The sequence below is a fragment of the Tamandua tetradactyla genome, chromosome 14 (assembly GCF_023851605.1).
Source record: "Tamandua tetradactyla isolate mTamTet1 chromosome 14, mTamTet1.pri, whole genome shotgun sequence".
Taxonomy (NCBI): Eukaryota; Metazoa; Chordata; class Mammalia; order Pilosa; family Myrmecophagidae; genus Tamandua; species Tamandua tetradactyla.
The window spans coordinates 2,137,157-2,154,739 of NC_135340.1; the positions used below are offsets into that span (position 1 = coordinate 2,137,157).

The window sequence follows — 17,583 nt, forward strand, 5'->3', positions numbered from 1 at the left end:
TTTTTAATGTTTTTATTGTATAATATAACACACATACATACAAAACAAAGAAAGAAAAAAGCAATAGTTTTCAAAGCACTCCTCAACAAGTGGTTGCAGGACAGATCCCAGAGTCTGTCGTGGGCTACCGTACCATCCTCTCAGATTTTCCCTTCTAGCTGCTCCAGAACACAGGAGGCTAGAGGGAATTTGTTGTTTGTTTTTTTTTATCATCACACCGACTTTTTTTGTGTGAAAAAAAATGCATTATTTCTTTTAGAGAATGTTTTTGGAGATGGAAGTTACCTAGCACTCATAAGCCTGTATTAATTTTTATTCACTGACTAATCAAAATATATTCCCTTTTTGTTGTCTGGGTAAAAAGTGGAGACAGGGAAAGTATTCTCCCTGAAATGTCCCCCTTTTAGTTGCATTTTTCTGGACTGTCCTTCTGGCAAGGTGAGTTTTTCACCGTTTGTGCCTACATGCCGACAAGAGTTTGGAGGGAAGCTACTTTAAACCCAGGGATGTAGCAGTGTCCCCACTGTCCTTCTGGGGTGACCTCTACATTTCCCCCACGTGGTCTGACCTCCCTGGTCCAGCTTCACAGGATTTCCTGAATGTCTGGTCGGTGACAGCAGTGGCCTCACGACTTCTCCCAAAAGCAGGAAGGGAAGTTTTCTCGGTGACCTGAACACAACTCTTCCAGGGTTTACTTCCTCGTTCTGCCTGGGGACATAGCGAGGCCACGGACAGCAAGCCCAGGTGGCCTTGATGGGAGCGGCTACGTGTCGGTTGCCGCTCATTGCATAATATTTCCAAAATGCTGCCCAAACCTTCCTGAGGAGATACCTTTATCTAATTTGCACAAAGCATCTGGCAAGGCCACTGGCTGCCTTGTTATTTAAGCTCGGGGCCAGCGAGAAGCTCTGGGAAGAGAAGCAGGGAGCCGAGGTGCTGCGATGGCCCCAAGGACAGAAGTGACCGGCGCAGCTGGTGTCAGGGACCAGGGGCCATACCGGGAAAGAATCAAAATGCCTGTCTAGGTTTTTAATTGGGATACATTTTTGTTACATCGTGAGCAATGGAAACTTCTTCACTATCTTCATAAAATCTCGTTACCTTAAAAAAAAAAGTTCCTAGAGCGTCTTGGAGAAACAGTGTCTGGTGCTGTGCCCTGGTAGAGGCTGAGTCCTGCCTCAAGGAGGTCAGTTTGGGGTAACTTGAAAAGCATGCATCTTTTAAACTGTAGACAAACTAGCTTTACATCACCAAAGTTCCTTACAGAAATGGAGTTCAGTTTACACCAGGCAATTTCTTCATGGCGTGACAGGTGTCCGAGGCAAGTGGTTACTTCCTCACCTCAATTCCTGTGGATTTCGGAATCCCTCCCTATTGAGCAGGTGCTAACATTTGTGAGTGCACATCCCTGCGTCCCTGGGCCCCTGGGCCCCTGCGTCCCTGCGCCCCTGTGCCCCTGCGCCCCTGCGCCCCTGGGCCCCCGCGCCCCTGCACCCCTGCGTCCCTGAGCCCCTGCGCCCCTGGGCCCCTGGGCCCCTGCGTCCCTGCACCCCTGGGCCCCCGCGCCCCCGCGCCCCGCGTCCCTGCGCTTAGCAGTGTGCTCTTTCATGCTCTTTGCACTTCGGACCCAGGTAAGGCTGCCTGGTGGGTGAGAGGGTCTGTGCATTGCCCAGGATTTTTCTGTACATGAGCCTGTCTTGGCTGACTCCTTTTCTTTTCTTGGGCTGAATTCCATGCTAACTCTGAGAATGTGTTTGTGCTCCTGCTTTATTTTTAATAGGGTTCCAGAACTTCTTGTGAAGAGCATAACTTGGCAGACACTGCAAGCTGTAAATTTTTGCCATAAACACAATGTAAGTCTCGTGATGTCCCTTGAAAAATCAGAAGCCAAGGTGTGGCATTTACTCAGTGTCTTTACATCCTACTTTTGTGGTATAATTTTTACTGAACTCTTCATAAGCCAAGTTGGGATAGCTGGAGGCTGAAAAGGCCCACCCAGCTAGCCTCTCTTTCGTAGGCTGTGTAAGAGATGCATGTTTATGATTTTATGAAACTATGTATTTAAAGTGTGACCCCCTTCACTTGAAGTCTGCACTGGCCTGGGACCCCCCAGAAGGCCCAGGTGACTTGTGCCTGCTCAGGTGCAGGAGAGGGGACCGAGTGCGGTGCACGGCTGCACCTGTGCCGATGGCCGTGAGCGCTGAGTCTAGACGGAAGCACCCAGTGGGTCCCCGATTCCCCTAAAGGCCCGGCCTCGGCCAGCCTGGCTGGGGCGCAGTGGACTGCTGCCCGGGGGGTATGATGTCACCGATGCTGGGGAGCATGCTGCTGCCCCAAATCCACCACCGCCCACTCCCCGCACGCAGGAAGCAGGTTCCAACATGGGTGCTTCATTTTGGCCGGGAGGGCAATTTGATTGCAATGTCATCCCGCCGGATGCAGGGTCTGTTTAGCTGGCGGCTGAAGCCCCTTCCTTGTGCTGTGCCACGTGATTTCCCCTGTCCCCGCAGGAGGAAACAGGTGGATAGCCAGCATTTCTTCCCGCTTAGCCTCTGCTTAGCTGAAGCTTAAAATACTTGTCAAAACGGCGTGTGTACCGAGGAAGTGGACGCCTTTTGTGGCTAAGCACTGTGTGTAAGGGCCAGCGCTTTCTGAGAGCAGGTTTTAGGGTGGGGGAGCCGAGGAGACAGCATGCAGGTCTGTGGAGAAGGTCAGACCCACTGAAGACCCAGAGAAGGGACCGCCCAGTTCCCCAGAGCCCAGGAGCTCTGCTTGGCTTCAGGGGCTGGCGCGGGGGTGGGGGGTGGGGGGCCATGCAGACTCCTACAGAATCCCCAGAGCAGGATGTGGACACTTACAGGCACTTGTGACAGTGTCTTTGTAGCAGTGTGTGAGCCCAGTGGCAATGGGGTAGAGCCCTCCGAACCATCGTTACTGAGATGGATTATTATAATAAAGTGAAGAAACTGCCTCCCAGAAGGAGTTGCCAGAGTAATAAATGCGCGTGGGGAAACCCTGAGCTGGCCTCTTACCCTGCAGGGTGTTTGCAGTAGAACCCCTGTTGCTTCCTATTGAAACAGAGCTCGAAGGATATTAAGGAATGATGAGAAAGAAAGAAAGGAAGAAAGAAAGAAAGAAAGACACAGACGGGCTCAGGGGGTCTGAAGCTTGAGTTTACTTCAGACAGACTTCAGACAACTTTATTCTCAACCAGATCCTGGTTATATACCACAGGATGTCAATAGATATGCAGGCATTTCCTGAGGGAGCAAGATTCTTATCTCACAGTGTCCTTCATACTTAACATAACTGTTTGGGGTAAACATTCTCTTCCTCCCAGACTGCTCTACATAACAATCTCCACAGTTTACCGCTGCCATCCCGAGGCCAGCAGCTTGCAACAAATTCTGTAGGTCTTGCTTTAAACTCTTGGCTTCTACAAACCCCCCTCCCCAGAAGAAGCCACGTCCCCTCCCCAAACTCCAGAAAATCAAGAATAAACGCGGGGGGTGGGGATGGGGGGGTTCAGGCTGCAGGCCAGAGGGCTGCTCAGATGCAGGCAGACCCATCTCCTCCAGAGAGGAAAACCCTGGGGACCCTTTACCAGGAAAACTCATTTTATGCGATTGCTAAGACTGTTGCTTTGTTCTCTGCTGAAGAAATTGCCGTTTAATAAGGAAATCGTGAGAGGAATCTTAAGGGTTCCCTGAACCATTCCTGTTAAGGAATGTGGCTGTGGTCTGGAAACCACGGGGGATCTGAGCGTCATGGGGCAGAGCTGACCTCTAGCGACAGCAGTCCTGCAGCGTGGGGGCAGGGCTCTTGTTTATCTTGTCAGGACAAATGTCCGAGCTGGAAGGGAGCGCTCCTGGCAGGCCGGCGGGTCCCACCCTTCTCCCTCGTTTATCTAGCAGGCCCAGGCCCCGTCCTGTTTACCAGGCAGCTGGATTCTGTCCCCAAACAGCCAACCTGTGGATTCTGCTTTTGCAACAGCTCGCAGCCCCCGTGCCTGTCGTGCAGGCTTCACCCAGACCTTTTTACATTTCCCCTCTGACCCAGCGCTGCCCGATGAAATGCAGGATTCCCAGTTAGAGTGGAATTTCAGATAAGCGATGAGTAATTTTTTAAATATAAGAATGGTCTTCAAATGTTAAAATAAATTGGGTAGAGGGAAATACTAGTGGTCAATGAGAGGGAGGGATGAGGGGCATGTTACGTATGAGTTTTTTCTTTCTTCTTTTCATTTCTTTTTCTGGAGTGATGTAAATGTTCTGAGAAATGGTCATGGTGCTGAATACACAACTATGTGATGAGATGGTGAGCCATTGATTGCACACCAAGTATGGAATGTTCATACATTAAGAATGTTCGTGTTGTATGTTGATTGGTTTTAGTAATACAAATTAAAAAAAAAAAAAGAATGTTCCTAGTGCGTATGCCCCAAATTCTACATGGGACATACTTATACTAAAAATAATCTGTTGTTTAGCTGAAATTCACATTTAACAGGGCATCCTATATTGTTACTAGTAAAATCTGATCACCTACTGTCACCTTTTACTTTAAGCTTCCTGGTCCTTTTGTACCCTTCAAAATTTGGGGTGATTCAGCCCATGAGGAGTGTGGCAGTAGATTTACTTCAGGCTGCTATTTTGCTGGTATGTAAAAGGCCAAGGAAAGATTCAGAGTTTCTCAAATACTTGCTGAATACTCCTGTGTTTTATTTATCTCGTACATTGTAGATGCTTCTTACTAATCCAGTTTTCGTTTTGATTTATTTTTCATGACTAGTGCATACATAGAGATGTGAAGCCAGAAAATATCCTTATCACAAAACATTCAGTGATTAAACTTTGTGATTTGGATTTGCTCGGCTTTTGAGTGAGTATTGAAATTGTCTTTAGTTAAGTGTAAGAGATGGAAAGTTCTTTATATGATAATACTATTGAAAGCTAATTCTTACATATTTAGGGCATAATCTTGCTATAAATTATAATTCTATAATTACTGAGAAATGTGTGCAGACACAAATGGGGATTTTTAAATGTATGCTAAATGTAAGTTATATCACAATAAACTTGATGTTAAGTGTTACCCTTCTTGTTTTTACCTTTTTTGTTGTTAAAAATAATACTTTTCAGAGTATTTAGAATATTCTGAATGGCTCTCAACCTCGGCTGTAGATTCAGATTCTCTGGAGAGCTTCTTTTTTTAATGTCAATATATTTAATATCAGTATGTTTTTAATCATCTGAGTTTCATCTTTTTACTTTAACTTTCTTATTGATTTGATTTTCATTAGAAATTATGAAAGTAAGAAGCATTCTTTTCAGACTGTCAGATCAGAGTTGATACATCAACATATTTTCTATACAATTACTTATATTTTCTATTTAACCAAAAGGGAGAGTGTATATTTTTCAAAACATTTTCATCTTCATGGCACTTTCCATAGAGCCTGATTACACATCATTGTGACAGACTAAGAAAAGCAGGTATTTTCTCAAGTAATAGTTATTTGTTATTTTGCACTAGGTAACTAATATGTGGAATATCTATGCTTTCTTCATAGTTTAACTATAATAATTCCTGTAAGTATTTATGCTTTAGGAATTAGTAATACTCCTGGGCTTATGAACTCATTATACACGAAATTTCACTGGGAGTTTGTGCTTGTCAAGCCTTTCCTGACATGGGAAATATTTGATCACTGATCCTAAGTTTTAAAAGAAGAGATTAAAGTAACTTAACTGGTCTCAACATTGCCATTCTCCTTCCAAACTTTTAAATCTAACACTTCTCTGGAGAGCTTTTAAAACTATGCTTGCTCCCCTGGGAATTCTGGTTTAATTGGATGGGAGCTGCACCCACGCATCAGCACCTTTAAAAGTACGCTACTGCAGGCGGTGGTAACATGCAAGCAGTGGTGAGAGCCGCTGAACTGGAAACCCACAAGGCGGTGCCCACGCTTGACTTCCCAGGTCCTCCCTCCCTGTCCTGAGCCTGGACTTCCGCTGACTTCCATGTCCCCCAGCTGGCAGCCCGGCCGAGCGGCTGCTACACCGACCGTGTGGCTACCAGGTGGTACTGCACCCCTGAGCCGCTGGTGGGGAGGCGCAGTATGGCCCCCAGTGGACGTTTGGGCAGTGGGCTGCATCTTGGCAGAGCTGCTATCAGGAATGCCCCTGTGGCCGGGAAAACCAGGCATGGACCAGCTCTGTCCTGGCCCAGGGAAGGCCCTGGGTAAGTGATGCTCTTGCCTGCTCTTTGGAGAGCTGCATGTGTTTACCTGTCTCATCTAACATGCTTTTCAATTGGAAATGTTCTTAACCGGAAACTCTGAAGTCTCGTTCAAATGACTCCAGTATCCTGTGATGAGCGGCATCTTAGGAATGAGAAAGTCTTCTTGACCAAAAGGGGGCAGAGAGAAATGAGGCAAAATAAAGCTTCAGTGGCTGAGAGATTTCACAGAGTCGAGAGGTTATCCTGGAGGTTATTCTTATGCATTATGTAGATACTTAGTTTATGGTGTATTGGAGAGGCTGGAGGGAAGTACCTGAAACTGTTGAACTGTGTTCCAGTAGCCTGAACCTTGAAGACGATTGTATAAAGATACAGCTTTTACAATGTGACTGTGTGATTGTGAAAACCTTGTGTCTGATAGTTCTTTTTAGCCAGGGTATGGACAGGTGAGTAAAAAAATAAGGAAAAATAAATAAATAAAAAAGCAGTAGGGGGAATAAGGGGTAAAATAGAAAGTTGGGTAGATTAAAATATTAGAATATATGACTTTTTTCTTTTTCTAGAATGACGCAAATGTTCAAAATATGGTCATGGTGATGAACACAAACTCTGTGATGATATGCGAACCACCGATTGTGTAGTGTGGATGGACTGTGTGTGTGTGTGTGTGTGTGTGTGTGTGTGTGTGTGTGTGTGTGAAGATTTCTCAGCAAAAATGTTTTTTTTGAAAATAACTCCAATAAAACTCTCCACATTTGCTTTAATAAAATAACTGACAATCGCTGAGTACTTATTAAGTGCCCCAAAGACACAGGATTCTCTCTTCAGCATAGTTTGGATCAAGCTATATTCTGAATAACCATAACAGCAACTGTAAAAACTCCTGTTTCTCTAAGGCCTTCCCAGCTGGCAGCATGCTCGCATGTCCCGGCTCCTCTGCTATGACGTGGTCACTCGTTCTCTGCTTGTTGACTCCAGCCTGCCCTGCTGGTCTGGATTGTGCAGGCTGGAGAGGAAGCTTCTCAACCTCATACTTGAGGTTTCTCCTGAAGTCGCATTCCTCTTGTCTTGCTTCCCTGCCAATGCCCTGCCCTTTTCTCTACCTTCCCTCGGGAGAGGCCGGTGGGAAGGTCCACAAGGAGTGCACGCCCCGTCAGGGTTGGGGAGTTTGGACCCTGCTCCCCACCTAAAGTAGACCCATCGTCGGAGCCTGGCAGGGCCCCTGTCCCCTGCTTGCCTCGCACCCATCTTCCCGGAGAGTGCCCCCAGCTGCCCGAGGGCAGCACCAGGTCCATTTCCTCCACCGTGGGCAGTAGGGATTTGCTGATGGTTTGGTTTTGTTCAAGGAAGTATAAGAGAGCTGGTGGCCTTCCTGGGAGCGCCCACCTTCCTCAGGTGTGTTTCCTCTGGAGCTTTCAGCCCCCGCCCCCAGAGCCACCCCTGTGGAGTCTGCAGGTCATCCAGGTACAGGGGACTCTGTCGGGAGGAAGCTCACTGAGAACCGGGGCAGGCATTAGACAATGTGTTTTGGTTATGCAACCAAATGGGGTGTGGCAGCAGCTTCTGGATTTGAGAGAGAAAGTTTCAGAACCGATTGCTAAAATGAGAGAACTTGAGTAGCCCAGCTCAGCCCAGTGGCAGGAGGTCCGGGCCCGGCTGGGAGATTCGGTTTCCCGCTGTGCTCTGGGACGGGCCCAGGGGCCTACAGGAACCCCCAGCCTCAACCTGTGCCCCCCATACGACATGCCTGTCCTTGTGGGCGGGCCCCAGGATTGTACCCGAGGGCGCTTTAGCTGATGCAGTTGAAGTGTGCACAGGACGAGGCTCACATAACCCCCAGAATACAGAAATGCCCCTTTTGTTGTGTTCCCTCGCCTCATAAAGCCTTCTGAATAGTAGGAATGAACAAGAGAAGATGATCCCAATTTGGAAATGTATTCCTTCAGGCTAGAAAATATTCCATTATTAGTTCCTTCCTTCCTCCCACCCCCCCTTGCTCCCTTCCTTCCTAGTACTTGCTCTGTGTCAGGCGCTATTCTATCTCTTCTTACCTTGACCCGTCAGCGTTCAGTTAACATGATCCTCATTTGTAATTATTGTACTTTGTTACCAGACAGAAGCGGGATTCTTTTGCTCGACAGCTCAATAACCAATTCCTGAGACACAGGCGGTGCAGAGAGAGAGAGTTTATTACTAGGCGCGTAGCAGGAGAGCAGATGAGCTAGTGGCCCAACGTGTGTCTCTGCGAGTTTGGGGGATTCGAGGTTTTCAAGGATTCTGGCAAGGGGAGATGAGGTCATTTGGGATAGTAAGTTCAAAGCAGCAGAGGAGACAGTGTTAACCTAAGTGGAAGGAGGGAGGCAGAGCGATCACATCAGCACTAAAGGGGTGGGCCGAAAGGAAGGGAGACAAGCCCCCTTCCACCAGCAGGGCCTGGCTGATCTGGTTCACAGATGGAGGGTCTGAGGCTGGTTAACAACTGCCTTCGTTAGCATCAGGCCTTGCCCTACGAGAAAATGACCAGACAGAGGGCTGACAGCTCTTACAGTCACACTGGCACAAGACAAGGGCTTTCACACTCATTTCAGACCCCAGGGCAGCTGCATTCTAGTTTAGGGCATCCCGGTCCTCCCCTCTGTCTACTCCAAAATCCCAGAGAGCAAAAGGAATGTCCATATCATGAGTCAGGGATCAAAATCATTCCTTAAATCCTGATTTCTCGGTTCCAGCTTTTGCTCTGAAAAAAAAAGGTATCATTTTGTGTGGTTCTGAGTTTTTTGACTTGGATCCCTCAAATACCTTATAAGCCCCCGAGGGTTCCACTGCAGCCTTCAGTCTCTGCTGTGGCCTCCTGTGTGCCCAGCGCGGTGCTCTGTTCTCTGGGGTGTTCGTCCACGCGGTTGATGGCTGCCAGTGCCTGCCCAGGGGTGGGAGGCGAGCCTGCCCAGGGGTGGGAGGCGAGCCTGCACAGGTGTGCACAGACGGGCCACCTCAGTGCTTGCTGACCAGCCTCATTTCCTTCCTCCTTTGTTCCTGTTCAAAGGGGGCCTCGCTCCCAGGCGCCAGTGGGTATTGAGCAGGAATCAGTGCTTCGGAGGTGTGACCATTCCAGAGCCGGCAGATCCGGCGAGTGGCCAGGGCCACCGAAGGACGTCATGTGCACTAAAGGGGCGTGCTCTGCGCACAGGAGGAGCCGCAGGGCCTGGCCAGCGCCTGGGGTTCCGTGGTTGCTCACCTGCCTAAGCCCCATGGCCCACCCTGGGCTAAAGGGTCAGTCTGCGGATGCAAAAGCTAGCCCGCTGCCTTCAGTGTGGATCTGGATGCGGCCGGCAGGTTCAGCCGCGGGGGTGATGAGGAAGCAGAGGGGCCTGTGGCCGCCCCAGGTGATCTGCAGCAGCTGAACAAATCGGCTCTTACATGGTGACCCCTGAAGGGGAAGTTAACGACCCGTCCTCAGCAACGCCCAAATCCTTCATTCTCAGCTGCTTTCAATCCCCGGACCACAGGGAAAACCGCAACGAGCTGGCTTGGCCGGCCCGGCCCCAAGGCCAGTAAGGGGGAAACAGTCTTTAAATTACTGAACTGTTTAGATTGTCCCTGCCCTTTACTCACTTCTAAGAATATATCTTGATGAAATTTTCAGAGAAGGGCATAAGGATGTAGCATTATTTAATGCATATAACTTCCTTTAGTGTTTCATCAGTAGAAGATTCACTAGTATAAGTTATGGTACATCTTTGCAGTAGAAAGACCACATACCCATTAAACATTAATGAGACATATATGTATTGATGTGAAAAAGTGTCCAAAACATTCTATTAAATGAAAAACATGATGACAAAATAGTACATATATTATGACAAAACTTAAGTAGATTTTAAAAAAATGCACATATCGATATATACATATATTGATATATATATATACACAATAAATAATGACAGACTTTTGGGAAATCATGCAAAGCTTTTCATATTTGTGGAAGAAATGGCTGCAAGGATATATACCAAAATATTTCCAGTGGATATCTCTTTGTGGTAGAATTTTGGGGTAATTATTTTCTTTATGGTTTTCTGTAGTTTCTGAAGGCATGTTTTATAACCCAAAACATTTCACAGCAAATTAAAGTTTGTGAAAATCCGAGTTTCTAGTGTCTGAGGAAAGCCTTTCAAGCTGGAGCTGAGCCTCTGACGGCTCAGCGTTGCGGATGGAAGTCCGTGTGTCCTACCCTTGTGCCCTGTCCGGTCTCGCTCCCTTTTGGTTCATCCTGCAGCGAAACCTCCACTTCCCTGGGCCTCTTCCCCCTGCAGCCGGAGAAGTGGGTCGGGTGGGGGGCTGCTGGGGGGAGAGGCCAGGTCGGGGGCTGCGGCGGGGGGAGAGGTCAGGCAGGAACTGCTGGTGGGAGAGATCAGGTCGGGAACTGAGTTGGGGGAGAGGCCAGGCCAGGCTGCTGGGTGAGGGGAGAGTCAGGTCGGGGGCTGCGGTGGTGGGGAGAGTGGCATGGCATCGGCATCTGGGAGGTGACCCATCCAGCCCCCTCGTGACCTGGATGTCCCTAGTTCCGCACTAAACATCCCTCAGGAATATTCTGCTCACTCATCTGCCCCAAACCCCTACGAACAGCAGATTTCCTAAATGCCGACAGCAACAGCAGATTTCCTAAATGCCAACAGCTTCCCATGGTCTCCGGGAGGCAGTCCTGCAGGGGATTGATTTCCTGCCGGCAGAAACACAGGAAGGAGCGATGGGGACTCTGGGGTTGACAGCTGTGCCCAGTGCCTGTGCCAGCCAGTCCCCAGGGGGGAGCCTGGTCTCCGGGCAGGCAGGTGGCCTGCCTCCCCGCTGGCCGCACCCTGGGTACAGGTGCCAAGGTAGCAGGCCCAGTGTCCGCGCGGCCTGTGGGTCCCTGCCACGCTCAGGTCCAGCCCACGGAGTGCAGGGGGAAGGGGGAAGCTGTGGGGAAGACACCTCCCAAGGGCGGTGGGACCCACACCAGCACCCCTCATCCAGGCGCTCGTCTTTTACTCTCACCTGGTGAAGCTTGGGCCAAACCCAGGGCGGGCGAGGGGCCAGTTCCCTCTGAAGCCCTGCTGCGCCCTGTGCAGAGGACAGTTCCGCGGCTGACCCTCGCAGGGGTGGGCAGGACGGTCCCCGCGGCTGGCCTCTGACCCTCGCAGGGGTGGGCAGGACAGTCCCTGTGGCCGACCCTCACAGGGGCCGGGGGAGGACAGTCCCGCGCTGACCGTCGCAGGGGCCAGGGGAGGACAGTCCTGTGCTGACCGTCGCAGGGGCCGGGGAAGGACAGTCCCCACAGCTGACCCTCACAGGGGCTGGGGGAGGACAGTCCCATGCTGACCGTCGCAGGGGCCAGGGGAGGACAGTCCTGCGCTGACCGTCGCAGGGGCCGGGGAAGGATGGTCCCCACAGCTGACCCTCACAGGAGCCAGGGGAGGACAGTCCTGCGCTGACCGTCGCAGGGGCCGGGGAAGGACAGTCCCCACAGCTGACCCTCACAGGGGCCGGGGGAGGACAGTCCCGCGCTGACCGTCGCAGGGGCCAGGGGAGGACAGTCCTGTGCTGACCGTCGCAGGGGCCGGGGAAGGATGGTCCCCACAGCTGACCCTCACAGGAGCCAGGGGAGGACAGTCCTGCGCTGACCGTCGCAGGGGCCGGGGAAGGACAGTCCCGGCGCTGACCGTCACAGGCCCGCAGCCTGGTGCACAGGCTCACACCTTCCTGCGTGGCACCAGCTGCGCTGTCCTGTCCTCTCGGCTGGGCCTCTGGGCCCTCAGTTTCCTCCCTTCGTTAGCCTCATATCAAAGGTCTTTTCTCTGGCCAGCCTGTGTGTCTGCCTGACATCAGCCTTCCTCCTCTCTGTAGCGTCTGTCCTTCCGGACTGTCCCCAGTGGTGACCCAGGCCCGGCAGCCTCATCTGACCAGAGGGAGGTGCTGAACGTGGGCCTGGAACTGCAGGCTGGCCGGAGCGCTGCGCGCGGGGACAGAGCTGTGCTCACTGCATCAGGGCAGGGGCCTCTGCACATTCCCTGGGGAGGGGAAACACCTCGTCTGAAGCCCCCTTTCTATGTAAGCGCTGATGGGTGCCCACAGTCCGCCGAGGAAAGGCGAGTTACACCAAGGGAGTAAGGAGAAATGGCACAGCAATTGCTCAGCAAGTGGTTTCCTCCCCTCTCAGTAGTGATCCCACATGATCTGTCACCTCACTGGCTCCTCAGGAAGTGGAGGGAGTGGTTAGAAAGTAGGTGTGGAAAAGCACGCGGAGGTGAGCAGAGAGGGGCTTGTGAAACAGGCCAGGGGAGGTTGCGTGCGGAGAGGGGAGGGTGGACGAAGGATGGAGGAGGCTAGGACGGTACCAGGAATATGCTTTCTTCACTCAAAAGAAGTTTAATTTGGGGTAATCATATATTTAAATAAATGCTGTAAATAAAAACTAACTTCTCTCTCTCTCTTTTAATAGGAACCACTTGAATTAAAATTTCAAAATATCTGTTACCCTGCCCTGGGCCTCTTAAAGGTAAAAACCTGGCTTTCAAATATAGGAAGCACACAGCGGCTGTCATCAGTGGGGAACTGCAGTTCTTACGTCATCCCATGGATTGAAATGAAGACAATGCCTTCAGAATTGTACTTCTCCTTTAAAAAATAAATATTTTCAATTTCTAAAATGAGTCACGCTGTAGCCCAGTGAAAACATCTTAGGTGTTTCTCACTTTAAATAAATCTAACACTGGTATCTGAAATTTAATTTTACACAAAACAGAAATTTCAGGGGAGTGTTGTTTGTTTTACAAATGGATCCTTTCCTTCAAAACATGTTTAGCTGTAGGATCCTTTTAGTCACCCCAATACATTTATTTTAATGTATGTTCATTTTGATTTTCAAACTTGATTTATAAACATATTTTAGAAATACAGCTCATATAAAATAGCAACTAAAGTATTTGCAAATTACAGTCTGTGCTTCACCGTATTTTAAAAGTACATGCAAGGGACCAAAGTGGCTGAGTGTATCCCAGTGGCCTCCGAGGTGCTAAAACTTGTCTACCGCCGCCACAGGGCCGAGTGCTAACTAACTCAAGACCAGAATGAGGCAGAGAAAACCGATCAACCAGAATCTATTTCTAGAAACTGTTTATTTGTTATTTAGATACCCATTTAGGAATGGCAGTGGAGGGAATGAAAATCATAATTGGTGTGTTTTTCCTACATTTTTTCCCATCTTGTTCCCTCTGAGGAGTTTAATCTTTCAAAAAAAAATTGACATAATACAATTTTTAAAAAATTTTAAGTGGAGGGAATTTTCTTGTCTTTTAGGGCTGTCTCCACATGGACCCCAGTGAGCGACTGACATGGGAGCAGCTGTTGCGGCACCCTTATTTTGACAGTATCAGGGAAATAAGGGATTTGGCAAAAGAACATGAAAAACCAACGAGGAGGACCCAAAAATGAACCGAAAGCATTTGCCTGGGGTAAAATGGTGCATTGCTCTAAGTTAGTTCCTAGGATACAGTTTCAGGTGCGCTCCTGTGTGCCGCCTGGTACAGTCCGAATCCAGACTTGAGGGTGGCAGTTGTCAGTCTGCAGCTACAGCACCTCACCCTGGCGACAGGAGACTGGCCACGTGGCCGGTCAACCAGGACCTCGGAGACGCTGCCTCCGAGGCCCTCACTCCCAGAACCCAAAGGCGCCCTGTCCTGCAGGTTCCTTCTGCCCTGTGGAGGCATGAACGTGGGTCTCACTCAGGCACAGAAATGAGTCTAGCTGAGAATGCTTCTTGTGCTTTGGAAAATAAAATCAGATTTATCCCCAGTAGCTTCTCTTTTGTGATTACCTACCACATTTGGCTTCATTATTGACATTCCAGGTTTATCCAAAAACAAATTGTTTCCTTCCCTGATCTTTGAAGGTAAGCTTCAGAACTGGCTAGGGGACAGTACAGAGATGCGTGCTTTCAGTGATATCAGCAAACATATAACCAGAGAATAACATTTAAAACTGCACCCTGGGAGCCCTGAAGAATTGCGATTGGTGTAAAGGGTCAAAATGACCTAAGATTATGTCTTGTCATAAGCCAAAAGCTGTAATACTTTAGAGTGACCATAGTTGGAGCCACAGCCAAGATAAGCTGGCCACACTGGTCACGTCTCAGTCTGTGTAGGTATCTTTTAAACTATTAAGTCATCTTGCCTTAGTCGTTTCCTTTGCAGAACTAACACCAGGAGTGGCCTCCACTGCCCAGCAGGCTGAATGGCATCTAGGTGGTACATGTGGAAAAAAGTGCATGTCACCGTTTTGACCCTAATTCTGTCTTTTGTATTTTCAGTTACATTACCTACCTCAACTAACCAACAGCAGCATTCTCCCAGCTTTGGAAAATAAGAAGTACTTCTGTAATAACAAGAAACTTAACTACCGTTTTCCAAACATTTAAGGAGTTTTGAGATTGATGATAAAGAGGGTATTGAAAAATAATTTGAAAAGGAACTTTTTGATTGAGAAGTACCACATTGTACACCGGGAGAAAGCACATGGCCAGAAGTGAAGGGAAAGTTCAGGTCCAGTGTTCCATGCTTGTCGATAGTGTCTTGAACAGAAAGTTGGGAGTTTCACTTGTATTTTTGTTTTATCTAAGCAGCTGAGCTTATGATTCTGCACAGAACATAAACTGTATCTACTGCCCATATCGCTGGCAAAATTAGATGATGTCAAACGATTTGTTTTAATTGCACCATATGCAACAAGTTAAAACCAAATTACAAAACACTCGTGTGTGCTTTCTGGGATCTTTGTTGCTTTGAGTCCTATTTCCTGCCAGTAAGATTGACTCAACATCTGAGGATACAACTGTCTAAGGATCAATTGTAAGAATAGCTGTATTTTTTTAAAATCAAAATGTCTAAACATTTCCATTTCCTGCTTGCTCTATCTCCTGATTTTTATATTTTAAAACATTTTTTGACTATTCAAAATCATATAGGTTATCATTTAAAAACTTTTTAATTTATATGCTTAAATAGTTAATGTTTCTAGACATCTCGTTACTTTCATCAAAGCATGCATGTTAGTCATTTTTCTAGGTAAGATAGATTTATAGTCCACCCTCTGCACCTGTTCGCCCCTGTAACAACCAATTTACCTGCAGCTCGGCAGCTGGCAGTGTGGGCAAGGAATAGAACAAGACTGAGAGCTTCACTGGAACTAAATCCCAGTTCATGCAATCACTACTTTATCACCCTGAAAATGATTAGCACTGCATTCTGTCCAGCTCAGCACTAGACCTGGAGATAAATCTCCATGCTGTACTGTATACAGTGACTAGATTTTGGAAGAAACCGCTTATGAGCTTTCACTTGGCTCATGAAAGACAATAGGTTACAATCTGATGTGTTTCCTAAAATATTGTTTACATTAAAAGTATGTGTGTATGTGTGTGTGTATACATCTATGTAAATCATCCTAACAACTAATATATAACTAATAATAGTCCAAAATGATATTATTAAGGATTCCTACCTTTGTACAGTAACACTTAAAATAATGACATATATATATATAATTAGCTTTTATTTGACTTACTTCTCCTATTCAGAAAGCGTTTTCGTTCTTACTCTCTGGACATGAAGGCAGCGTGAAGTCTACGTCTCTCTTACAGCCCAACACCACCATTTTTGGTTGATGTGCTGCCACTATTTTCTAGCATTTCTCAGTCAGTTTTCAACGTTGTATTTTACTGTATCATCAAAACATTTCTTCTGCACTCCCAGTTTATTGCTATGGTAATTTTCTTCATGGGAGTATCTGACCCCATCCAATTACTGCTAAGTGATCCACTGAATTCTGGCATCCGCTCGGTAATTTTGGCTACCCCAGCTGGTCAGTGTCATCCTGCGGCTTCCTGATGTTAGCAGCTTCTTGCATAGGCTAATGGCGATTATCTCACAGTCTCAGAACCACTCTTGTGATGTAGCCTGGATTCACATGACAAGGAGGGACATCCAGCTTCAGGGACTAATGAGCATTTCATGTTCTTCTTTCTTCCATGACCCGAGAGAATGTGCCTGACAGAGGCAGATGCCTATAATGGCTTGCTTCATTTCTAACTGCTTTACAGAAAACCTTCCGAATAGAAAAGTAGCTCCAAACTAAATTGTGACAAACCAGTTGCCTGATCACACGGACATGAAACAGAAACTTAAGGGAAAGGGCTCCTCTGTTTTTCTAATGAGTTCTATTAAATTTATGCCTATGTTTAATTCAACCATATTTGTAATGAATTTCTTCAGCATGCAATCACCACTTTTTCCCATGAGACTGTTCTATATCCCTGTTTTTTTTTAAATGTGCTATTTTCTGATTTTTTAATGAAAGGCAGTTATTTTAGTAAATAGTATATCATTTATGGTATTCCATAAAGTGTTTTTTTCCACAAAGTGTTTTCTAAATACAAGAAATCATAGAAAGTGTTTACTTAAAAAGTATTTCTAGTCAAGGTTATAGTCACAGCTTAATGTTCAAATCAAATATATATATTCATACATAAAATAGCATATAACTAACAATAATAGACTAATTTAGGGCCATTTCAAGCAGCCAAAAATTAAGATCTATTTTATCAATTTACAATTTTGGGGGGGGGTGTGGTGCATGGTTGGGGAATTGAACCTGGGTCTCCCATGTTGTGCTGGTTTGAAATGCTGTATGCACCCTCGAAAACGCCATGTTTTAATCCTAATCCCATTTTGTAAAGGCAGCCATTTCTTCTAATCCCTATTCAGTTTGGATGTTTGAAATTGTAATTAGATCATCTCCCTGGAGATGTGACTCCATCCAGAGTGGTTGTTAAACTGGACTAGGGGAGATGTGTCTCCACCCATTTGGGTGGGTCTTGATTAGCTTCTGAAGTCCTATAAAAGAGGAAACATTTTGGGGAATGGGAGATTCTGAGAGAGCAGAGAATACCACAGCCATGAGAAGCAGAGTCCACCCGCCAGCGACCTTTGGAGATGAAGAAGGAAAATGCCTCCTGGGGAGCTTCATGAAACAGGAAGCCAGGAGAGAAAGCTAGCAGATGACGCCATGTTCACCATGTGCCCTGATGAAAGAGGAACCCTGACCCTCTCACTTGAGGGAAAAACCCTGAGCTTCATCGGCCTTCAGTGAACCAAGGTATTTTTCCCTGGATGCCTTTGATTGGACATTTCTATAGACTTGTTTTAATTGGGACATTTTCTTGGCCTTAGAACTTTAAACTAGCAACTTATTAAATTCCCCTTTTTAAAAGTCATTCTGTTTCTGGTATATTGCGTTCGGCAGCTAGCAAAC

The 17,583-nt window shown here is 47.4% G+C and overlaps 1 protein-coding gene across 1 annotated transcript; it reads left to right on the top strand.

Annotated features, from left to right (window-relative positions):
* Window positions 1-941: 941 nt before the first annotated feature.
* On the top strand, window positions 942-14,692 carry CDKL1 (cyclin dependent kinase like 1). The gene is given in 12 exon segments (XM_077128605.1): window positions 942-975; window positions 1,383-1,644; window positions 1,781-1,853; window positions 4,792-4,855; window positions 4,858-4,881; window positions 6,042-6,123; window positions 6,125-6,243; window positions 9,287-9,369; window positions 12,719-12,775; window positions 13,576-13,699; window positions 13,702-13,730; window positions 14,585-14,692. Coding segments are annotated over 12 exon segments (1,059 nt in total).
* The last annotated feature ends 2,891 nt before the right edge of the window (window positions 14,693-17,583 follow it).